The sequence below is a fragment of the Notothenia rossii genome, assembly GCF_949606895.1.
Source record: "Notothenia rossii genome assembly, chromosome: 7".
Taxonomy (NCBI): domain Eukaryota; kingdom Metazoa; phylum Chordata; class Actinopteri; order Perciformes; family Nototheniidae; genus Notothenia; species Notothenia rossii.
In genome coordinates, this window is record NC_136905.1 from 18,599,696 (window position 1) to 18,625,928 (window position 26,233).

At 39.8% G+C, this 26,233-nt stretch overlaps 1 protein-coding gene across 2 annotated transcripts; it reads right to left on the minus strand.

Moving 5' to 3' along the window:
• Positions 1-66: 66 nt before the first annotated feature.
• rundc3b (RUN domain containing 3b) lies at positions 67-20,977 on the minus strand. 2 transcript variants are annotated; one of them, XM_079694600.1, is made up of 11 exons: positions 20,715-20,977; positions 15,784-15,899; positions 12,942-13,075; positions 11,910-11,995; positions 9,844-9,933; positions 6,067-6,147; positions 5,694-5,868; positions 5,093-5,250; positions 4,055-4,201; positions 963-1,084; positions 67-883 (listed from the first exon to the last, which is right to left on the minus strand). In XM_079694600.1, the coding sequence occupies exons 1-11, from the start codon at positions 20,807-20,809 to the stop codon at positions 738-740; spliced, it is 1,350 nt and encodes a 449-aa protein (XP_079550726.1). In that variant the 5' UTR covers positions 20,810-20,977; the 3' UTR covers positions 67-737. The 2 variants fall into 2 exon arrangements, with proteins under 2 accessions (XP_079550726.1, XP_079550727.1); XM_079694601.1 differs by lacking the exon at positions 20,715-20,977 and having other exon boundaries at positions 15,776-15,899.
• Positions 20,978-26,233: the final 5,256 nt, after the last annotated feature.

Below are 26,233 nucleotides of genomic sequence, written 5' to 3' on the forward strand. Positions count from 1 at the left end.
ATCATTACCTGAGAACAAAACCCCTGTGAGACTGCAATTTGTACAACAATGACAAAGCAACACTGATAAAATAAAAGTATTTACACCTGACGTGAAATGTGAGACAGCATAGAGCAACACTTTGAAATTGTAATCTGACAAAAGTGAGAGTACATACATTGTAAATCAAAGAGATGACTTGTCCAAAAAAACTATTAAATAAACAGCTGGAGCAGAACATACAATACCCTTTTAACTGCAGGAAATGTTTCATAGTGCCAACATTGACTGAGGCTTTCAGTATTTTCTTATCTACATTCAGTATTTTCATACTGAATATGCATGCTGTGACTCCGGCAAACCTTTCAATTCTTACATCATCTGCTATTGTTTTCATTTATTTCCTTTAAAAAAGGGAAACAAAAACTGATGTTCCACAAAAAAAGAAACTAAACTTAATAATTCAAACACAGATCGATGAAGTAACGGCAGCAGATCCTCTAATAAGAGTCAGAGGGTATTTCCGCTGGATATTACGTTAATATTAAAGACTTTCATGAGTCCGACGGAACTGCACTTCATTTTTAACACAATTCAGAGAACATGCTACACCAGATTCTCCACTTGTAAACCTGATTTATTTCTATTAAAGCGCTTGGCTCCACTTACAGAAAATAAATGTCTACAAATCTACATGACCTAAATGAAGAGAGTTCCTGGATTGTCTGGAGATGTGTTTGTGTTTATCTCTCCATTCATTATGACGGAGTGAAGCCCGGGCTGCTGATCTCCGTCGCAGGACTGGCCAAACACTCGCTGGACTTCAGGCTGGCCAGAGACTTGTAGCTCGCAACCGACGTCAGGGAGCCGCACAGACCTCTTAGAGACGGGGTTTCCTCTTTACCTGGTTCACAAGATACACATAATCAATACTCACATCGGAGTGGACACCCTCCAGTGTTTACTTGCAGGGGGAGACGTACCTTGGTGGGGCCACAGTGTGCCGGGGGGCCTGGCCTCCAGACTCAGAGTGTGGGACGGGTCAAGAGACATCTGAGAGAGACTCATGTCTGCAGACAGCTGCTCCAGACTCTGGAAACTCTTCCTGCAATGAGAGGACAGAAGATCAGTAAAGATATTGGGCTGAAACAATAAACAGGACATGTATCGTAAAACATTTTATAATTTTAGTAATGTTAGAGAAACACAATCAAACAGCTGCTGATCCCCGATTCACAAATCTGTTAGTACTTTTGAGTTTAAACTGTCAGATAAAAACAATTTCATCTGAGATCTGAGATGTTAAAGGGCATTTTCTTTCATACAATTATTATTATAATTAGAAGAAATTAACACATTTTCCCATATTTCTTATTCCCAACAATAAATTGGAGGAACAGTCTTTGTGATTTGAGACTTATTCACAGATACTTGTATCTAAATATACTCTACACCAGTGGTTCCCAAACTTTTTCTGTCAGGCCCCCCCTTTGAAGAAAAAAAAAAGTCGGGCCCCCCCAACACAAATAGTCAGGCTCAGTGGCGGCGCCAGAGATTTATTTTGGGGGTGCTGTGGGGTAGCTTGACGTTTCATAGAGGGTGCTCAAACATTTAGGGTTTCCCATTAATGTCCCGGGCGCTACAGTGGAATTTTCTACTACAACACTCCCCACGCATATACACAACGTACCCGCAACTGTTACATTGAAGGCTCGATAATCAGCTCACGGCATATACGATAGGATACCTCTCTCAATACCCATATGAAACAGAACTGTAAAATTGTTTACTTTTTCTTTATGGATATTTTACAAATCACCCTTTTAAACTTTATTCTTTTTTTACTGTCATATAGTATTTCATACCTGTTTTTCATTTATTCTCTTATTTTTTTATAACTATAATGATTATATAAACGTGTGCCTCGGAAATAATTGTTCACATTAATGGTGACCAAAACGTTTGAGACCCACTGAGATAACACTGAGAGAGTCCTTTAGTTCACTGAGCCTCTCAGTCTGACAGGAGGGGACTCTCCTCCACTTTGTTGTTGAAAAAACTCCTTATATACGTTAGCGTAGCTCGCTAGCACCAGAAGCTAACAACAACGATCTCCGGTACCGGTGCGCTCTCTCTCTCTCGCTAACGCACGCACACAAAATGGCTCATTTCACACACACACAGAGCCAAGCTTTAATGAAACACAGAGACCCAGACGTAGGGATGGGTATCGTTAGGATTTTATCGATACCGGTACCGGTACTGCCTATCGGTATTTTTCTATACTCTTATCGATACTTTTCAATAATTTGGTGCTCAAAATTATAGACATGAATACAAGATTTGAAGATTAAACAGTAATTGTATTGTCATTTTCTTGCAGAAATAACTGTATAACTTATAAATTAGCTTCTCAGAAGCAGACACAAATAAATAAAATAACTTAAAGGGGCTTGGCTTGCCCTATCATGCTTTTTGGGGTTTTCCCTCAGATAGAGGATGAAAAGAGGCTTTTTTAACATTTGTAAATCATTTACATCTTTATCCAGACATTTCAAACTGACAACCTAGCTCGACAAGAGATCCTTAAAACATTGTCCCACAGTGACATCATGCAAAACTGTGATATTAAGAAATTGGTCAAAAGGCTAAGATGGCAAAAAGATAAAGGCGAGTACGTATATTATTCTGGATTGTACTTTTAAATCACAAAATAAATGATGTGCTGAACTGAAACACGTCAAAATGTGTCTGAAGGTTTAAACATAGAACAACATATTTGAGCTTAAAATATGTCAATTCCTAGTAAACGACCAACAATTGCTGATACATATATTGAAACGTTGACCTTTAACAACATTTATATGCAGTTTTCCAATTCACAATGACATCTTTAAGTTTAACTGGTTTATAAAGCATTCAATGAAAGGCCACATTATTCTAGGTGTAGGAGTTCACATTAATACACTGTGAGTGTTAATAAACTAAAAAAAGACAAGGCGATGTGCCTGCAAGACTGCACTCAGGTAAACAAAACATATTGCCCGTGCGCAGCAGCTAACCTGCCTGCGAGCCTTTGCTCAAGTCACACGGTGCGGCTGAAGCCCGCTAGCACTATTAGCACTAGGCTAGCAGTATCGCAAGCACCGTTTTAGATTCAATGAGTGTCTCGTTTGCAAATGCTTCATTAAGTTGCTTGTGTTACCCCCTTTACAAGCAACTAATTGAGTACATAGATTGCACCTTGCACTATCGCCACTACATTTTTTTAAAAGTGCACCCAGACCTTCGATCACTTCGCTCTGTCCGCCATGCCTGCGGGAGTCTCACAACAATAATAAGAGCGCTGTTGAGAGAAATGACGAATGGCATTTACAGTGGCCAATCAGAGGGGTCTCAAACGGATACATCATACAGGATGAGGGTTCCCAACCAACCAGAATGGTCTAAAGTTAAACTAAGGAAGTAGACGTAACACATATACCGATAGCAGCACCGTTTGTCCAGCGGCTTAACGGTATACCGATACCGTCCAATCAGGTACCGGTATTGACTTAGTACCGGTTCTCGGTACCCATCCAGACGTAATAGTACTGTACTGTATCATATTATTTTCGAATCAATAATTTTTCAAATTATGATTTCTTTTTTTCTTTTTTTCAATAACCATTTTTCCTCCTGGTCTCTTGCGCCCCCCCCCTGTCATGCCTCTGCGCCCCACACTTTGTGAACCACTGCTCTACACCAATGATTTCCATGTTTTTACTGCAGTAAATACTGCTAGCCATCATTTTGAGTGAAATCTTAAATACTAACTAACCTGCTCCAAAAGATACGTAACAGTGGCGCATTTTCAGGAAAGCCTCTTAACTAAATAACAAAGAAGAAGACACTGGATGCTTCATAAAATCACCTTATTTTCTAGGAATAGCTAGCTTATTGACAAAGGTAAATAAGCAACATCTCCTTGTCTGAACAACAGCTAAGCATGTTTGTGAAAATTCAATAATTCAGTGTCGATAACTGAGATGTATTAAGATTTTGATGCTAGAAGATGTGAACTCTTAGTACATACTCCTCCCACTGTCCCGTACTCTTCCTGTACAGCAGCGTGTCCAAGGCGACAGCGTTGGTATCCAAGGCGACAGGAGATGGCCACTGATTGGTCAGGTGGGCTGTCAGCTCTTGTCTGGACCGCAAATCATTGTTTTTCAGCACCGTCCTGAAGACAAAAGCAGGCACAGTTACACACAGGTTATGAACTAAATAAACTTTCAAAATAAAAACAAGGAGAATCATTCAATGAAGGCAGATCAGGCACAAATATAAGACATTAAAAACGGTTTGTCTGGCAGCAGCTCGAGGACTTTTTACTGTGTGTATTACTTTTTCTTATCAAATGCATCAAGTAAACAGAAATTCCATTAAAAAAAACAATCAATTTAAGAGTAAATAACATTTAGCTAGAAAAATATATCACCATTACAGAGGGCATGTTACTGAAAAATAAAATGTCTCAAAACATATGTCGATTACAATTATTCATTTACCAAATTGAAGGGCTCCTTGTATTGATAGTTTGTAAAGTGTTGGTATAAAATCAAAGATGAGATTTAGAAAAGATTTCTCCAAATGATCAGATCTTTATTCTACCTGTGAACTCTTGAAAACACTTTACCATCCAAATGTTCTCTCTAATTACTGTCTTCTGACAGTTTCTCAGTTTCTCTGCCTCTCTCTCTCTCTCTGTCAGCACTGCACGTCACTTTGCTTTTTACTCTATTTTCATTTCAAAACATCAACTGACTCATCGCACTGGCTTGAGACTGCAGCTTCATTTTCAGAAATCGTGACACTAATCCATTTAACAGACTCTGTAGCTTGCATTAAATTACTAATAAAACACAGAAAGGGGTTTCTCACTGATTAGAACATTCATTTGAAAGAAACAACACGGATGCAGCTTTTCCTCTTGGCTTAAAGCAACACACAAATACCTAACTGCCTGCAGCCTCCAGGCTTCTTGCTGTGTCCTGAATGTCAAACACACACCTCCATCTCACCATCCCTTAAATGCACTGACATACACACACACCGAGCAGGATGGACTCACAGTTGGTTCTGTAGTTCCAGTATGATGTACTCAAGCTGCTCTTTTTCCAGATTGTGTGTGAGGTGTGTGTCTGCTAGGCTCTGCTGAAGAGCTTTGTTATGAGACACGGCCTTCGACAGCTGGGCTTCTCGGAGACGCACCAGCTCTTCCAGGTAACCCTAAAACACAGAAACACACCCACTTGTTTGGCTAATTCCATTAAGGCACTGCTGTATAAATTCACGTCTGAGTTCGTTTTCGCCTTAAAGCAAACAAAATAACCAGAAGTGATTTCGCCATCGTCTAGATTAATTGATAAGTTGCAGATGTAAGATATATTACAGATGTTGTAAATTAAAGAAATAACATCAAAAAAAATCTCTTCACAGAACTCACATTCAACACTTCGAGCCTCTAATGATCACACACACACACACACACACACACACACACACACACACACACACACACACACACACACACACACACACACACACACACACACACACACACACACACACACACACACACACACACACACACACACACACACACACACACACACACACACACACACACACACACACACACACACACACACACACACACACACACACACTACCTTCTGCTCCAGTGATGTTCGGTACTTCTGCTCAAAGCGTTTGCACTTGCTGACCAAGTTGCTCTGCTCAGTGAAGATGGAGGCGGCAGTGGCCGTTTTGTCGGGGGTGCTGCTCTCGCTGCCACTGCTTCCCAGAGTCCTCATCTCCTCCTCGTCACTGCTGATGCTCTCTGCACTGCAAAGCACATTTCATATTAGTAAACATCCAGCCAACAGTGAATCTGACCCTCGAGACCAAAGCTGAATTATTGAATATTCAAAACATTTCAAATGTACATTTATTCTAAATACCAGTCAAAATGGCTTTGTTTGCCCTTACTATTCTGTACACTGATAATGAACTGTGTGATGGACGTTGTTTGATCTCACGTACTTCTGAGCGAACTTCAGGTACGGCGTGTAGTCGATCACCGCGGGGCAGCTGCCGTCCAGACCCTCTCCTTTCAGACAGAAGCTACAAGACAGGAAATCTGTTATTTTATCAGATTTTTAACCAACTTATCTTGTAAATAACTATTCTGTTGCAATATTTATGATTCAAGAGTAAAGTATAATTAAGTAGGGGAACAAACATCTATTTTTATTTTATATTTGAAATTAATGTCTTTGAATACATCTCTTTTTATTATTTTTCTGTTGATTGGTGTCAGATGATTTTATAAAACATTTACATAATAGCTACTAGATTTGTTTTTCAAATACTTCATCATTACTACTCATCTCATCGAAGGCACTATTAACAACCTGGAAGTAAATAAAAACATTTGTAACTATTCAGTGAGGCAGATGACTGATTCTACCTGACGTTTATTTTAGAGGATATAGGTTGTAGTGTTCAGAAGATATCCCATTAAGTGCGTTCAGTTTTCCCCTGAGGATCATTGTTCCTCTTTGCTAATGCAGTGTCATAGGCATATGATTTCTCCTTTAAAGCTTTTTGTCTTACACTATCACATAGTTCTGCAACGTTTGCAAGTGATGCACCTGCAGTTCCGGCAGCGACACTCTGGCCCTGTTGCTTCTCTGCTAGTTGTATTATATTGTGTTACTAATAGAATTTGCCTGCTACACTTCAGTGAGCTTGAATCACTGCCTGTGTTGTTGAAGCATTAGAAACAATAAAGATTATGGCCTAGGTAAAAAAAACTTGCAGAGAGGACCAGTGGTTCAAAGAAAGCTCTTATCTAAATTGACTGACACACTTATGATGGTGATACATGAAATGACTAGTTCCTCTTCAGTTATACAACATATCATCTAAAACATATTTATATTCCATTTATGAGGAGCAGGTTGTTATTGCACCCACATTATCATTTTTAACCCCGTTAACATGAAAGCCTTTTAATGTGATTGTTACTTTTTAGTCTGGTTGCCACCTATTGTGAACCCGTTGAGTACACCAAATTGTTATGTTACAAATGTATAGTAGGAGCATTTTGATATTGTGTATGTCCTTTTGGTGTCCAAGGAAAACGAACGATTATCCCTGATGTACAACAGGTGCAGCTATGTAAGCATCTCCATGTATGTTCTATTTTTTGTGTCTGCAAAGAAGTATAGTAGGGGTCCCCAGCACATATCATCATTGATAGGAAACTTGATTTATTATGTTTAACGGAGACATGGCAGAACCAGCAGGATTTCTTCGCTCTCAACCAAGCTACTCCCCCAGGCTACGTTTACCTCCATAAAACTCGCTCCACGGGCCGCGGCGGCGGGCTGCCTGTCATCCACCGAGCAGGCATCCGGGTCAGGGAGATTACCTCTCCCAATATCACATCATTTGAGTGTATTACATTCTCGCTCTCCGGATCACCTCTACTCCAGGTTGCCCTGATTTACCGCCCCCCCAAAGCTTCCACCACCTTCATGTCCGAGCTGAGTGAGCTTCTTTCCTCGATCTGCTCTAAATCACCTTCCACCTATCTGCTGGGAGATTTTAACATCCACGTCGACTCCACCAGCTGTAGCTTTGCCGCAGAATTTCTGTCACTTCTGGACTGCCTCCACATAACACAGCATGTCCAGGGCCCCACCCACTCCAAAGGTCACACGCTGGATCTAGTCTGCTCCACTGGTGCCCCCCCCTCTCACCTGCAGCGCCTAGACCTGGCAGTATCAGACCACCATGCCACCATCTTCACCATCCCCATCGCCCTGCCCAGGCAGCGCCCAAGGCGCACAATCACCTTCAGAGACACCAAATCAGTGAGTGCATCAGCCCTATCAGACCTCCTCATAACCCACATGGCACCGGCTCTCTCCGACACTTCGCCAGACGTGTTGGTGGCCCGCTACAACACTGCCCTCTCTCTCAGCCTGGACTCTCTGATTCCCGTCAGAAGCCGGACGGTGTCTTTTCTCCGCCCGGCACCATGGTTCACCTCTCATCTTCGCACAATGAAGCAAACTGGTGGTCGGCTGGAGCGGCTTTCCAGACGAACTGGCCTCACCGTCCACCGTATGGCCTTGGTGGACCATGTGAGGTCCTACAAGGAGGCTCTCTCCAAGACCAAGACCGCCTACTACTCCTCCCTCATCACCTCACAACAAAATCACCCCAGATCCTTGTTCTCCACCATCAACCGACTGCTCCGCCCCCTCCCTGCCACGTACACTGCTGAAGCTCCTGACCTCTGCTCCAAATTCCTCAACTTGGTCAAGGCCTGCCTTCCCACCCTCTACCCCATCATAACAGACATCATCAACTCCTCTCTGTCATCTGGAATAGTTCCCTCCTGCTTCAAAACCGCCTCCATCACTCCCATCCTCAAGAAGCCTGGTCTGGACCCTGAGGAGCTGAACAACTACCGACCGATCTCCAACCTTCCTTTCCTTAGTAAAACCTTGGAAAGAGCAGTCGCCGCCCAGCTTCATCAACATCTGTCCAACCATGAGCTCTACGAACCCCTACAGTCAGCCTACAGAGCACATCACAGCACAGAGACCGCCCTCCTCAAGATCACTAATGACCTCCTTCTCGCTGCTGACTCCGGACAAATCAGTATTCTCATCCTCCTCGACCTCTCTGCGGCCTTTGACACCGTTTCTCATACAGTCCTCCTGAAATGCCTCTCCGACAACCTTGGCATCACTGGCACAGCTCTGTCATGGTTTCAGTCCTATCTCTCAACCAGGTCTCAGTTTGTCAGCATCAGCGGCTCATCCTCCCCCCCGGCCCCAGTTAACCATGGTGTCCCCCAAGGCTCCGTGCTTGGTCCCCTACTTTTCACCATTTACATGCTCCCCCTTGGCCAGATCATACGTCACTTCGGTCTCAATTTCCACTGCTATGCTGATGACACTCAGCTCTATCTCAGCACCTCACCATCTGCCCAGCTTCCTCCACAGTCTATGGTCAATTGTCTCCATGCCATAAAAACCTGGATGACAGCAAATCTACTCAAACTCAACAGTAAGAAGACTGAGCTCATGGTTGTGGCACCCAAGGCACTGCTCCGGAAGGTTGGGGATCTCCTCCTCAACATTGACGGCTGTTCCATCTCCCCGTCTCCCGAAGTCCGTAACCTGGGTGTCACCCTTAACTCCACTCTCTCATTTCAGTCACATATCAAATCCGTCACCAAGTCTGCCTTCTATCACCTCAGGAACATCTCCCGTCTACGACCATCACTCTCCGATTCCGTGGCCGAGACCCTCATCCATGCATTCGTCTCCTCACGGTTGGACTACTGCAACGGAGTCCTGTTCGGGGTTCCCAGTATTGGAATTGCATCAATTAGCATGAATTACCATTATAGCCTATGGGAACACTAGTTTAAAAATGTCCGATTTGGATAATACTGGAGTGGTTTTGGGGGTAGTTGAGGATGCTCTCATTTTCAGGATCAAAAATTGCATTTTAACCAGAAAATCTCCACATAATGCCATTCATTTGAATTAACGCAAATGATGCTAATTGTGCAAACTACCCAAAATATGCAAGTTAGCATCTGGCAGTTTCTCAAGTGCAGGGGACCTTAACCCTAGATTTAAATAAATTATAAAACTTTGGTGTACTTAACATTTCCGGGTTCCCTAAGCTGGCAATTAGACTATTTCCTATGACACTTTGCCAAAGAAGCAAAAAAAGAACAAAAGCAGGACTGAAGAGCTACAGTGAGAAATAGCCAAATGTAATGAGTACCTCAAGTCAATGGTGTTGAGTCCGATGAGTGTGTCTGCCAGCAGCCCTGCCTCCTCTCCCAGCATGATCGCTCCGTCTTCGTAAAACCTCCTAGTCAACACACGTGCGTACATTATTGACATTGATTCAACTCCTCCAGATCTCAACAACTGATGTGTGATACTAGACATCTTGAGGTCAAGTGTAAGAAGATCTAAATCAGGGGTCACCAACCTTTTTGTCACCGAGGGCTACTTCAAGGGTACTGAGTAATACGAAGGGCTTTGATACGAACTTCCTGAATAACATAATTGCACGGTTCACCTTTAATGATAATATTATTATTAATAATAATCAGAATACATATTAATTTACTGTATGTGAAGGACTGTCTGATCACATGTTAATGTTAATTATTCCTCACAATAATTATTAACAATGATTTACCATTGCTATAGCAACCCCATTGTTTTTTTATGAAAATGTATCTATATTTATACACATTCTCGCGAGATCTATCAGGGGTCGTTGTAATGCTGCGTTCACACCGGACGCGACTTCGCTCTAATCGCTTGAGTTTCACTGCTGCTGCCAGCTGTGTTTACTCGCATCATTCAAACAAGACGCGCTGGCTCGGGAGCTACAACTACAACAAAATGAACATATTTTACCGTGATTAAGTTGTAATACACGTTTCTAAATGATGCCGAAGTAACAACATACTGATACCGTTTAGTAAAAACCATGAATTAATGCTTGACAAGTCAGCAGACAAGACGGCAGGCGAAAAACCTTTTAAAATGCTTGTTTTCTGAATGGAGATTGGGTCGACCAGGCTAAGCTAACGTTGTATATGCTCATTCCACACTCATAACAACGGCCTAAATACATAAATAAACCAGCGACTGTATTCGCCATGACACAGACAGTCTGTGGTTTGTACTTGTTTAACTTTTGTCTAGTTTCTGAAAAGATATGAGGAGCTGTGATCTCTGTTTGCGATGTTTTCTGGTTGAACGTCAGTGGCAGGCTGAGATCCTCACCACTGCTGTGTGTGTGTGTGTGTGTGTGTGTGTGTGTGTGTGTGTGTGTGTGTGTGTGTGTGTGTGTGTGTGTGTGTGTGTGTGTGTGTGTGTGTGTGTGTGTGTGTGAGAGAGAGCGAGCTACAGGTGGTGCCCCCTTACGAAAATGAACTATAGTATTACTATAGTATACTATAAGAGTTGTATAGTATCCTATAGTAAGTTTGTAGAGTTCTATAGTATTTTTCACCAGCTATCGTATTACTATAGTCTTTTCTGTAGTGCCATTTTACTAGCTATAGTAGCCCTATAATATTTCAATAGTAATACTATGTATCTAGATCTTTGTAGTATTCCTATATTATTTTAAATAGTATAACTATAGTATAATATATAGTGTTTCTGTAGTTGTTTTTTGAACACACTGTAGACCACTCCTATAGTAATAGCATGATATTGTCATAGTGAATGCATATTATTATATAGTGTTTGTAAAAGTATTACCATAGTGTTTTTTTTGGTGTTTCTGTATTAAGACTATATTATTTTAAATAGTACTACTGTAGTATAATATTTAGTGTTTCTGTAGTTGTTTTTTGAGCACACTATAAAACACTCCTATAATAGTATGATATTGTCATAATGAATGCATATTATTACCATAGTGTTTGTAGAAGTATCAACTCTGAACCTATCTGGGGTCAGAGTTCAATTTCACGCACCAAATCTCCATTTCACTTACATTTGTACATACAAATTGTGTGCTTTTAAAATGTTATATTCAATATTGTCATTTTAAAAATTAAAAATGTATTCAATAATCTTTTTAGACGGAGCTCCATGGTGACTTGTGCTATTTTTAGAACATGCACGCGGGCGACCAATTTCCCCCCTGCGGGCGACTTAGTGCCCGCGGGCACCGCGTTGGCTACCCCTGATCTAAATGATCCGGCAGCATGGTAATATTGTAGATTAACTTCCTAAATACACTTGATTTGATAGTATGTCAAGATTATATGGTTGAAGGGGGAACAAACAGTGTGGACAGTGTGTGAACATTAAGACCTGGTGGTTTTGAGGTCCCTCAGTGCAGATGAGATGTATTCTGATAATCTTTTCTCCATCAGGACCACTCTGATCCACGCCCTGCCCTGCAGAGAGAGACATTGAGCTGTTAGTGGACGCTCAAACAGTTCATGACCTGAGAGAGTGTTTGTGTGTCTTGTTCTCACCTACAGCCCCATTGTAGAACAATATTAGCTCCAATTGTTTGTTCCCTTTCCCCCAGGGTTAGACTGAGTCATGTTTTATGTGCATTGGTGTTCTTAACATTTATTTGCCTTTCCTTTTTAGCTTTTCTGAGTGGATAAATCAAAAGAAAGCAAAAATAACAGCTCCTGCTTGTGCAGTATGTGTGTGCTGTATCCATACTTGCCAACCCTCCCGATTTTCGCGGGAGACTCCCGATTTCATTGCCCTCTCCCGGTTTCCTCCCGGGGTTATATTTCTCCCGCATTTCTCCCAATTTCTGACAAAATCAGATTTACTCAGGACTGTTTCCACTCAGACTTTAATACAGCTACACCATTGTTTGGTTTCCATGGTAGCGCGTCTCTTTAGCAGCACGCGCAACTGAAAGTCTGAGAGGGTGAGGAAAATAGCCACAGAAAACAGAACAAGAATCGACAACTCTGCTCACTCCTTTCCTGTATAATACAGGTCCAGCCCACACATATGCTCCATCAAGGCAGTGCACTTACAACTACAATAAGCATGCTAATGTTAATCTAATACAGCTACGGCGATCCACTAGCACCCCCCCCCACCCCACCCCCCGCGGCGGTTTGGAAATGCTCCCGATTTCTGAGGTCTCAAGGTTGGCAAGTATGGCTGTATCTCAGGATACTGTAGAAGATGCAGTGCTGCTTATATAAAACTGATAATGCTTGCATATTTTACATTTTTTGCTTGATTACACTTTTTCTAACCTAACGCTTTGTTTGAATTCAACTTTCTGATGTTGTGAAGATTCAAGTTATTTTCTTTCCTGCTGCCCTGGGTAATTAAATCTGATGTCAAGATTGTTCTTATACTCACTTTAGCTCTCGATGATCGCACATTCTCCATACTCTCGATGCTTCGGATGCAATTATGAGGGACTTTGCTGCAGGCGGATTTGATGTAATCCCAGAAACTGCGAGGACTCTCATAGCCGAACCAAGTTGTCTGACCTGAGAGAAAAAGAGACAGAGGGTTTTTTCATAAGCTTGCATGCATAGTGCTCTGAACTTTAAAAATGAACAAAGCTATTACGTACTTGTTATTCAAATGTCAGTGGATATAGTTATATATTTTTTTTAACAGAACAAATAAATTGAAGTGACATAAATAACATGAAGTTTTCATCACAGCACCATCACTGCGACAATGAAAGTGGTGAATGACATTACGAGTATCTTAGATAATAAGCAGAGTTGTGCAGCTCAATTTATTGACCTTTCCAAAGTGTTTGACAACGTTGATCATCGCATTTTGAAGCAGAGGTTGCTCAGTATTGGCATATCCAGCCATGCAGTAGGGTGGTTTGTGAACTACCTCTCTGAAAGGTCCAAATGTGTTCACTTTGATGGGCTGTCTTCTGAGTGGTTGAACATTGCTAATGGTGTTCCTCAAGGTTCTGTTTTAGGTCCACTTTTATTCTCCATATACAGTTGCAAGAAAAAGTATGTGAACCCTTTGGAATTACCTGGATTTCTGCATAAGTTGGACATAAAATGTGTTCTGATCTGCACGTTTGAAGTTTGCAAAAGAGCACCTGGATGTTCCAAAGCACTACTGGCAAAATATTCTGTGGACAGATGAAACCAAAGTTGAGTTGTTTGGAAGGAACACACAACGCTATGTGTGGAGAAAAAAAGGCACAGAACACCAACATCAAAACCTCATCCCAACTGTGAAGTATGGTGGAGGGAGCATCATGGTTTGGGGCTGCTTTGCTGCCTCAGGGCCTGGACAGATTGCCATCATCGACGGAAAAATGAATTCTCAAGTTTATCAAGACATTTTGCTGGAGAACTTAAGGCCATCTGTCCACCAATTGAAGCTCAACAGAAGATGGGTGATGCAACAGGACAACGACCCAAAGCACAGAAGTGAATCAACAACAGAATGGCTTCAACAGAAGAAAATAGGCCTTCTGGAGTGGCCCAGTCAGAGTCCTGACCTCAACCCAATTGAGATGCAGTGGCATGACCTCAAGAGAGCGATTCACACCAGACATCCCAAGAATATTGCTGAACTGAAACATTTTTGTAAAGAGGAATGGTCCAAAATTCCTCCTGACCTTTGTGGAGGTCTGATATGCAACTATAGGAAACGTTTGGTTGAGGTCATTGCTGCCAAAGGAAGGTCAACCAGTTATTAAATCCAAGGGTTCACATACTTTTTCCACCCTGCACTGTGAATGTTTACATGGTGTGTTCAATAAAAACATAAAAACATATAATTGTTTGTGTGGTTTTAGCTTAAGCAGACTGTGTTTGTCTATTGTTGTGACTTAGATGAAGATCAGAACACATTTTATGACCAATTTATGCAGAAATCCAGGTAGTTCCAAAGGGTTCACATACTTTTTCTTGCAACTGTATATCAACAGTTTAGGTGAAAATGTGAATGAAGCTACCTTACATTTTTATGCGGATGATACCGTGATGTACTGTGCAGGTCCCTCCATTAAGGAGGCTGGTGTTAAATTACAGGCTGTTTTTAACATTATTCAGACTCAGCTCGCTGAGCTTAAGCTTCTTTTAAATGTTGAGAAAACCAAGGTAATGCTCTTTTCAAAAGCTAAAAAGACACCAGAGCCTGTTTTAGATATTGTTACTATGCAAGGACAAGTACTCGAAGTGGTTAGCTGTTACAAATACCTTGGTATCTGGCTTGATGATTGTCTTACTTTTAAACTTCATGTCAATAACCTGCTTAAAAAGCTGAGGGTTAGACTAGGTTTCTTTTTCAGAAACAAGTCCTGTTTCTCGCTTGAGGCCAGGAAAAGGCTCTGTGACCTTTTTACCTGTGCTGGACTATGGTGATTTGTTGTATAAGAATGCACCTGCCCATTGCCTGAACAAGTTAGATGCCGCCTATCATAGCGCACTGAGATTTATCACAAATTGTAAAGCACTTACTCATCACTGTACCCTGTATGCCAAGGCAGGTTTGCCATCACTTACTGTAAAGAGGCTCAGTCATTGGTACACGTTTATTTATAAAGCTTTGTTGGGTAAACTCCCGTATTATATCTGCTCTCTGATCACACAGAGAGTTGCAAGCAGCTATTGTCTGAGATCGCATGACGTAGTATTGTTAGATGTGCCAAGAGCAAGGATTGTCTTAGGTAAGACAGCTTTTATGTGCGCAGCTCCACTTGCTTGGAACAGTCTTCAGCAAGAATTGAAACTGAGCAATCTCATTCCTCTGCATGTTTTTAAAGCTAGGCTAAATGAAATGCTTGTTGATACTATGGGCACTTGTAAATGTCTATAACTATGTAAATTGTTTTATGTTTCATGTGGAACCTATATGCTGCAGGTCTCCCTTGAAAAAGAGATCTATGATCTCAATGGGACCAATCTGGTTAAATAAAGGTTTGAAATGAAATGAAATGAAATCTTTTTGGAAGTCATGTATTTGTCTTTAACAGGCCAGTATGTATACACCAGCGTCCATATTTGACAATCATCTTAAATAAAGACGAGTCCGACTGCTGATAATTTCCTGCTAAGGACCATCATCACATGTTATATCTCTTTCCGTTTCCCTTACCGCAAATTAATGTCAAATACATAAAAGTAATGTTGAATTATGCAGTATAAACATAACACTATGTGTAGGTAAATTACCTTAATGTCGATGAGAAGAGAATTGCTTACGTTTTTACCTTTGAGTCGGTGACTGAGGATGTGCTCCAGGATGGAAACAAAGTTAACGAACTCTGGAGATGTGTCGTCTATCGTATCAAAACAGGAGCGGTCCAGCAGAGTCTTCACTGAAAACCTGAAAAGAAAAATCAGAGGCACATTGAAATGAGTTATTGGGCCTGTAGCCTAAAGGTCAACTTGATAGAGATTTACAATGAGGTAGGGTCTAAAGAAAATACTCTGCTGGTAGAATTTGGGGAATTGTAGGATCCAGTGTATTTGTTACACATACTGAACATTCTGAATACTTTGGCCCCTGTTGCTTCAGTTAATACCCTTTTTTATTTTTAGAAATCCGTCTATTGTTAGTCCTTAAACCTTATGGAAGTGTAAGCATCCCATTAAATATGTAATGGATCTATCCCCACTTTCATTTTTCTACACTGACATGTAAGTGCCGCAATGACAAAATGCTTTCTGCGTTGCCGTCCGATCGCAGACTGAATGATGTGAAAAAACATGACACACTCACACTGATAATGCACATTTGAACACTTAATAACCAACAAACAAAAATAAGAAGTATCTAAAGCAAATGTAAAAGACAATGTGAAGTTACTTTTGAATATTTCAAGAAACATATACAAAACACATCTGGCCTTATATAGCTATAATGAGGGTTGCATTAATATCCTGTGATGATATCAGCATTATGTTCTGCCCGCTGTGACATGTGCACCGACAGTCTGTATAATTTCGTTTCAATCTCATTCAACTGATGAGACAGGAAGGAGAGTTAATCGACAAGGCTGCAGTTTGTGTGTGTGTGTGTGTGTGTGTGTGTGTGTGTGTGTGTGTGTGTGTGTGTGTGTGTGTCCATGATGATTACATGATCATTAGAGGCTGTTGAATGTGAGTTCTGTGAAGAGATTTTTTTGACAAGCAAACAGAAAGCTCAATGTTATTTCTTTAATTTACAACATCTGTAATATATCTTACATCTGCACCTTAGCAATTAATCTAGACGATGGCGAAATCACTTCTGGTTATTTTGTTTGCTCTAAGGCGAAAACGAACTCAGACGTGAATTTATACAGCAGTGCCTTAATGGAATTAGCCAAACAAGTGGGTGTGTTTCTGTGTTTTAGGGTTACCTGGAAGAGCTGGTGCGTCTCCGAGAAGCACAGCTGTCGAAGGCCGTGTCTCATAACAAAGCTCTTCAGCAGAGCCTAGCAGACACACACCTCACACACAATCTGGAAAAAGAGTGTGTGTGTGTGTGTGTGTGTGTGTGTGTGTGTGTGTGTGTGTGTGTGTGTGTGTGTGTGTGTGTGTGTGTGTGTGTGTGTGTGTGTCAAATGAAAGCAGCCCTTAACGTCAGCTAAATAATCTGACTTCATCTCTCCCTATCTCGTTGCTAAGCAGCAGGGTGACCACAGAGGCTTCCTTTGAAGAAGAAGATTTCATCTTATTTCCATGATTTAGGGCAGGTTTTAATTAAATACCATGTATGTTTCAGTCAGTTTTGAAAAACAACCTTTATCTTTAAAGGAATTTACACAAACCTAATTTCCTGTGTTAAGTAAATTGCATTTACTCTTTCAGCTAATACTTTATTTAACATTAACACAGAAAACCTTTTGGTACATTGACCACCTGAAAACCTGAAATATGAAATAGACTATAACAGGAAAAACCAATGTGTTGTACATGTTTGCTGTTGCAATTCAAATTATAGGCAAACTTGATGATGTACTCCACTATATACTCCACATTACACATATTGGTCTTAGAAATTGTATATCTATGAAGACGGTTGCAACAGTCCGGTCAAATGTATTTATAGATCACATTTCCCTGGACAGGCTCCAGTATGTCCAAAACTGTGCTGCTAGGGTATTCACAAATACAAAGCCGTGGCAGCACATCACTCCCACCCTCATCCACCTCCACTGGTTGTCGGTCAAGTCCTGCATCACCTACAAAGTACTCCACAAGAAACCACAGATGTTGACCAAAATTCTTTACAGAGACATTTAAATTACAATAAATACCACTAACCAATAGGCCTGGTAACATTTTGTAAATTGGCTTAAGATGGGTCAAACTCATCGATTTCTCCTTTGGATCAACTAAATAAAGCAGTTCTTTTAGAGACAGACTGTCAAAGGATCAACAGCGACTGTCCGCCCACACAGATGTTTAATGCTGGATTTAAATGTTACTGATGAGGTTGTTTTTCACCCTTACACCACAACATTTTTTCCTTATTGGAGGTATTTTTCACAGAAAACATTTTGAACACAGGTCCAAACATGAATAAGATGAATAATACTGGAACACTTGAATAAAACTGAGACATGATTGATATTATGATTATTAACACCAAAATATAAAACTATCTTCTTCCAGCACAGTACCATAAATAATCAACTTTTAAAAGTTGTTTTCACAGCAGACATTTTTTCATGGAAGGAAAAGCATGACAAATACAATGAATAGGGATGTAACGATACCAAAAACTCACGGTACGATAATATCGCGATAAAAAGCCCATGGTACGATATTTATCGCGATATTGAAAAAAAAAATAATTCTTTATTAAATAATACATCTGATTTGTACAGTATTTTAGTAGGATAGTAGTATTTTAAAGTGTCAACAATATAATAATCAGACCCTGCAATAGAATAAATCAAGTTTCACTTTAGTTTTTCAAGTAACTCAACTCTAACTCACTCACTCAGCATCATCAAGGTTATCTTTGAGCATGTCCACATTTCCAGGTAGAAGCTGGGATGTTTGGGCGTTTACAATATCCCCTGCTGTGGAAAAAACTCTCTTGCTTGGTACTGATGTTGCTGGGACAGAGAGACATCCTTTGGCCATGGGTGACAGCAGTGGGTCAAACTGTGCATTGTCTCTCCACCACTTCAAAAACAATACAGGTTTTGCCAAGAAGGTGAGGCTTATTGACAGGGCGAGATATAAATATACTGTTGGTACTTGTCAATGTCTCTAGGTATGTACATGTAGCCCTGTAAATAAGATGTCCTTTTGTGTTATCTGTTGTTTTATGTTCATGTTGTAACCTACTTGTTGCCATGTTGGACAGGTCTCCCTTGAAAAAGAGATCGATGATCTCAATGGGACCATCTGGTTAAAATAAAAAAAATTGCGGTATATTTTGTCAGTCTCACGACGGTATTGAGACATCTATTTACCGCAATATCTCGTTACATCCCTAATAATTAATGATGCCTATTTTCTGTACTATACCATGATCTTGAAACTGGCTGACCTAAATGGATTGAAGTTATTAATGTTATTGATTACACCTTTGCTATTCCTGCTGTGACATGTCAACATGTCTATTGAAAAGCTACATCAACAAGATTAGTTGTAAGGTTAATTGGGGTCTGCAGCTAAGGCTGACTAAGCTGAGTGAGGCAAAATTATAAAGAAAGTGTCCATTTCAGCGGAGAAGGCTTTTACAGACAGGGGAGATCAGGGAGATTTATCACAGCACCACAAACATTTGCCTAAAACTCACAATCTGGAGAAACCATCAGTCATAAACCCAAGAATATAAAGTGCATCATACTGAAAATCAAATATCAACCTTTTAGAATAGAACCAGTAAATGTTTGGCATTTTGTTTAAGAATGCCTAAAATGACTCATCAATCTGCCAGTCGAATTATGCAAATCATTTCAGGTCTTTAGGATTCTGTCTCACAGTCTGGAAGAAGAGGATTTTGACAACAGTAAGGCTGCTTCAGGGGAAAACAAAAGAGGGAAAGAATATGTAAGAAGTTGTTTTCTTGCTTCTATTTTGTGCAGGTCTTTCTTTAAAACTACTAATATTTCATCTTCGGTTCCTTCCTTTTGCCAATCCGACATCACTTCTCTACCTCTTCTCCCTTGCTCTACTAGTGCCATTTAGCGAGATGATGCCTGGTGCGGAGGAAGGAACAACCAGAGTGTTCCTGCCTCCAATTACTCTCCCTTTACATCTGTTTTGAGTTACTTTAATAGAGGTAGGAAAAATAACATCCGACACTTTCCTGATACCCGAACATGTTCTTCTGTAAACTGAGCATATACCAGGTGGTGCATGATCATTATTATTTCTGAACCCTTACACTTTGTTGGTGCTAAAAAAAGAAAAGAAGTTCAGCTCCATATATCTTCCCTATTGTCTGACCTTTTCTGCTCTTCTGTCTCAAGCGCACCACAGGGACTCTCAGTCAGTAACTGACATGTGCCAACAGCTCTGAGAGGACCACAGATCAATACTCAGAGCACTTTTAACATGAACTGATACATAGAGGAGGGGGAGACACAGGCAGGTGACATGTGTGAGCACACCTCAGCATCCATCTACACATCTGTCAGCCATGCTATATATTTATGAACCAGCTAATCATCCATGAAGGCATTGACATATTTTAAAATAGTCATGCAATAAGCAATAGAAGACATATTTACTTGAATTACATTCCTGCAGTTTGGGGGGGGGGGGGGGGAAGACACATTTTTGATATGCAGGTTACATGAATAGAGAATGTTTGGTGTGTATTTCAAAAATATTGGGCTTAGTCCTATACATTGGAGTGATTGGATTGATAGTCAGTGTAATCGAGAATGAAATGTGATTGTTGTTCATGGATGCTGCTGATGGTGGGTGTGAAGGTGTCTCTGTGTGTTTGAATGAATGAAAGAGATGCACATGATGTACAAAACAAACAGGATTACGGAATTTACCTGAGGTCAGCCAGCTGATATTTGATCATTGTTTCAATAATATTGTTATGCATCTTATCCAGCAGACAGAATCACTTTGAAGTCATATTTTAAACATTGATGTGCTCCCCAAGCTAACCTCAAACAAAACGCCTCTGACCTCATTTGATTAACAAATCTGCCGTCAGACGCAGTTTCATCCCTACCTGCACACCGTGAGCAGATTCCTCCTCTCCACCGCGGAGCTCCTGCCTGATCCCCGCTTGCGGACGAGATGCAGTCCCACGCCGAGCGACGCCATCCCCGGCCCGTGACGGTGTCGGCGGGCGGAGGCGGTGCGTGGTCCCCGCTCCTCTGCCTCTGCACCAGGGGAGGATCAGCTGGCTGTCTCCGTCGCGTCCGAGCAACTCACGCTGCTCAGCTGAAGGAGGGGCTGCACACAAACCTGCGTCAAGTCAAAATGATAGAGCTTCCGGATTGAACATTCAGAATAAAAGCTCCCCCTCCACGTTAGCTAGTTCTAACAAAAACATCCACGGTAATGATTACTATTTAGTCGGAGAGATTTGTGAAACCTCATTGGACTTCTTCAACACATCGGTGACATATTCGTCCAGAAAGATACGCCAATGGGCCCCGTTTTTAAATCAAGGTAGGCCCAAACCATGCAAATGTTTTTGAGTGTGAATAGTGGAGCTGCATTTTCCTACAAAACGTGAATCGACTACTTAACTTACCTGAAGGCATGTGTATGTGTTGTGAAGGATACTCATAAACATGACACATAAGGTCGCCCAACCAATTTCGGGTTCATATGTAAATATGGTACTGTCATGCATGTGCCTCCCAATGACCGTGAATCGACTACTTAACGTCACTTACACTTACAATAATTACCATACGAAAAAACTGAAACTGTTCAATTTATGAAAAATACTCTTTTTTGTTATGTTTAATATTTCAATGACATATACATTTTCTGACGTGCGCCTAATTTAGTGCTGACTTTTATTTTGAAGCCAGATTTGTCCAGCCGGTAGTAAGAGTCTGTAAACAAAGGAGGTTTCACTGACAGTACAGGGTCCTGGAAAAAATTGTGTGTCACCAGTGTGAGAAGTCTTATTATACACAACTATACAATGATATAATGTGTGAATGGCATGTCTGTTTTAATTTCAAAGAGATAAAAAGCTGATAAATCTAACAACATGAATAAAACAAATCTGAATCTAGCATTTTCCTCCTTAAACTTCACTTTCTATAATTACTCAGTTAAGCAAAGGTCCAAATAAAATAAAGGCTTAACATCTGGTATAACTCCGTTTACAAAATCCAACTAAATATTTCACAGCATCATAAAACATTAGGCCATAGTATATCACATTATGAAATGAGCAATAGTGAATATGAGTTAACCATGTGTTACCATGTTTCAGTGCTGTATTTTGATTTTAAACATGAGGCATTCCTAGCATTCGCTGCCATTTCAGCTAGGTTAATAAAAAATAAAAAACATGCTTGTCCATGTTTTTTTTATTTAATCTGAATGATGGCTTGTTAAAGTATAAGAAAAATATTTTGGGCAAGATCAGGATATTATGTTTAAAACATTTATTTTGTAACATCCCAGTTACTGTGAGTCCACCCTGTTAATGTGAAAAATAGTAACAGGGTGGACATTTTATGTTAAACTTAGCTATTGCTACATGCATAATGATAATCAAGCTAGCACTTGGTGACAAACGAAACATATATTTGATAGATATATTCACCCTATTTTCTAAATGTAAAACAAATTATCAGTTTCCATTCAAACTGAGCATAACAGCGTGGACATGTTATGCTTTACCGCTAAGTTCTTTAAAACTTTTTTTTTTAAAACGTTGAAGGAAGAATGCATTCACTCTGCTTCTTGAAGATGACTCAAAATGTATCCTTCTTCTTGAGTCATACGAATAGTAAAGGGGCGTGTCCAGAGGGATTCAAATCAGAGTAACAGGGGGGACATTGAAACACTTTTTAAAAAACTTTAAACAATAAAAATGAATGGATAACAAAAAATTAAATTTGGTGAGGAATATTAGCAAAAGGATTATACAACAGTGACAAAAATGTATAATTTGTTTGTATTTCTTTGATTTCTTTTTTTATATCTGTTACAGAAGTTGAGCAAACATGATTTGAGACACAGCAATTTGGCCTACTTGTGCTCAAATCAGAGTAATTATTTAGAATTTTGAATATCCTTGGTAAATAAAATTGTTGTTTTATGGTAGAGGGGGATACATATTTAAAACCAAGCTTTTAAAAAAATAAGCATTAGACCTTATAAATACAAAATATATGATATAATGTGTTGGGACCTATGGTTGGGACTTGAATTCAGTTGAGTCATCTTGAAGGAGGAGAGCCCCATCTAGTGGTCCAAAAGAAAACAGCACATTGTGTTTCCACTGTCAACTCTATCAGTCTATCAAAGTGTCAAACTCTAGGGGGCGAGTATCCTTTGGGGGACAAACAGCTACAGTATGTTTACCCTGTGGGTCTCCTAACATGTTTATCCTTGTAATAGGATAATAATTATCCTTGTAATTCAATCCTTGTAATTAAATATTTAAATCGGCTACAGTTAAGTATTTTGTGTCCAATTGTCTCTGGCAGAAATATTTTTGACTTTTAATATAACAATACTTCTAGAGAAAGGTGACTAAGTGCTCCAAAATCCAAAAACAATGGCAATCACTGGTTTACAGTTGTGTATAATAAATGTATATCTGTATCTGGATTATGTAGAATCTTAGTCCGCAAAGTAACTTATTTATACACGGGTACAAAAATAGGAAAGCAAGAAGTACAACATTTCATTATGAAAGTGAAGAAGTTTGAAGTAGCCTAGTTTGTATGGTCATTTGCTTTGAGGTCATCTAACGAACAGTTGGAATTTCAAAACAACACAAAAATATTTGGAGAAGTCTTCAAACTGCTACTGACACGTAGCATTATCACATGTGAATCTTTACCAAATGTTACCAAATACACGCAGTAACAAATCAAACCACAACATCAGCGTCTTGTTCTCATGTCACACATTTTCTGTGGGCTTTGTGGTCATAGTGTCAGGCCTTTTTAATTCTACGCAGGCAGTACGTGAACTTTTGAAAACCCACAGGAGAGACATTTCTCATGATGTCGAAGAGAGTAAAAGACTCTTTAAATGCAGCACATGACACAGTTGTAAGTATGACAACTATACTGGGTCCCTTTGACCTATGTTACGACCCTGAGTCGTTAGGTCATGTGTGTGGACATTTTTCCCTCCTGTGTCTGTGTGTGTGTGTGTCTGTGTGTGTGTCTGTGTCTGTGTGTGTGTGTGTGTGTGTGTGTGTGTGTGTGTGTGTGTGTGTGTGTGTGTGTGTGTGTGTGTGTGTGTGTGTGTGTGTGTGTGTGTGTGTGTGTGTGTGTGTGTGTGTGTGTGTGTGTGTGTGTGTGTGTGTGTGTGTGTGTGTGTGTGTGTGTGTGTGTGTGTGTGTTTATAGTATTACTAAAGTAATTCTCTATAGTGTGTCCCAAAACACCATAGAAATACTATAGCAGTTTTTTGTGGTATTTCTATAGTAATTCTTAATAGTAATACTAAAGTGTTTTTTCATAAGGGCCCGTTAAGCTGATTAGCTACCTTCAACCCGCTGATTGGTCCACCTGAGGAAGAGGGGAACACTTAAACTGCAGCCATGCAGTTCCTCGGTCTCTCTCCGAGTAGACTTCTCCTACTCCCAACACACATTTGCGCTGCGATGTCTGACCTGTTAAACTGAATGCTTATTTATACCGTATGCCGGTCCTTCTCTCGTGTTGTGAGACTGTGTAGAAAAGCTACTAAACCTGTCTTTTTTAGACATGCTTTATTTTTCTTAGGAGTGCAAAACCCTTATGGATAAGTCGTTTTCTCCTGTTTTTGCATTAGAGTAAGATTTTTGTACGTTTATTTTTCTCATTTGATAGGTAAGATTTTGTGTTAAAAGCTTTCTTTGTTTTTTGGTTTTGCTACTCCGGTGTGTAAATATTTTGGGTAAATACATTTACCAAACGCTTTTTCTGTTTTGTCGTCCGTGTTGTTGGGAGTGGGAAAAGTGGGGAGAGTGCATTTTATGCTGCGCCTAGGTTCCCCTAGGTCTGGGCGTAACACCTATTGTAGAGATAAGTAACGTGAATCTGTTCTGCTTAAACTTGGTAAAGGAACAAATGGAAGGGAATTTACATACATGATCTAAACATCTGTACTACACGAGCCTTCAGCTTAGTGTACATCTTTGTTCTACTCATAATACTCTTGGATCAGTTATTCTAAAAGGAAGGTTATACTAAGGGATGAGAGAAGCAGCAAATAGATATGATATGACAATAAGGGGTGAAATCTGTCTTTATGGCACAATGCCAGAGTTCAACCAGTGATTGAATTGCGGATTATTAAACTTTGAGACCTTTAAGGTTAACAAACCCAGGATTTTATGAAGCAATTAGGTGACGTATTTTGCCTGACTGAGGATGACTTGTCCTCCTTGACCTTTGACCCACAATGAGACTTCACTTGTGTAAGTCTTTCTTCTAAAACTGTATGTTTTGGAGGAGAATATTTAATTTTACTTTTAGCCACAAACTATTTTTTAAATCAAACCATAGAAAAAGGTTGGGGTTTAGATAGATGGAGCTGCAACAAGTGTCTGAACAATTTACTCATTTAAAATGAACTAACAAGTACAAGCCATCTGTCGGAAATGTTCATTACTTTTCAGTTTGATTTAATAACACAGACCTCACACCTCCATGATTTGCTTTCATTTCTAATTTCCATATTTGTTTTGAAGTTTAGGTGAATAAATAATGTTTGTTTGTAACGTCATATGGTGTGGACTCAGTTCTGGTCATTTTTTATTGGACCAGTTTGTGAAATTATGAGGAGATAAAAAAGTATACAAAGGAGAAAGCCAGAAATAAATAAAAAACAGGAAAGAAAAGTCAGTGGTGTTTATGTCTCCAAAGTTTGTTTTGTTAGACTTTAAGGGGACCTATTATGCAAAATCTACTTGTTCATGTATTTTATACATCAACATGTGTCCCCTCTGTGTAAAGAGATTCTGAAAGTTTCAGGAAAAAAGATTCTCTCTCTTTTTGTCCTGATCCATTTATATAAAAACCTGTCTGAAAATGAGCTGATCAGATTTTGGCCACTTTATGATGTCATAACGATGTTTTGGCTTGTGTAACCATTAGCCAATCTAGTTACAATTACATTTGAAATAGTAAAAATACCAATTTCTGATATCAAGAATTACATTTCAACTAGTCAAAATGCCAATTGTTGATATCAGAAATACAATTTGAACTAGTTGAAAATCCTTTTTTTTATATCAGGAATTAAATTGTAACTAGTTATAAATAAAAATTGAATTAGAACTAGTAACAATTGAATTCCTGATATCAAAAAAGGATTTTGAACTAGTTCAACTTGTGTTTCTGATATCAACAATTGAATTACTGATATCAGAAATTGGCATTTGAACTAGTTCAAATTCCACTCCCATTGAAATGAAGGAGAAAAACTATGCAAATCTCACTAGTTAAAATAACATTTCTGATATCAAGAATACACATTACAACTAGTTACAATTGAATTTCTAATGTCAAACATCAGCCTTCTAACTAGTTAAAATTAAATTTTTGATAT

Bases quoted from the DNA above. Each gene is read 5' to 3' on its own strand.
- rundc3b (XM_079694600.1), bottom strand. From the start codon at position 20,809: ATGGCGTCGCTCGGCGTGGGACTGCATCTCGTCCGCAAGCGGGGATCA. The intron at 6,148-9,843 runs GTACTCATTACA...CCTGTCTTGTAG, and splicing joins CTCAACACCATTGACTTGAG to CTTCTGTCTGAAAGGAGAGG. The intron at 4,202-5,092 runs GTGAGTCCATCC...TTTTGTCTTCAG, and splicing joins CTGGAACTACAGAACCAACT to GACGGTGCTGAAAAACAATG.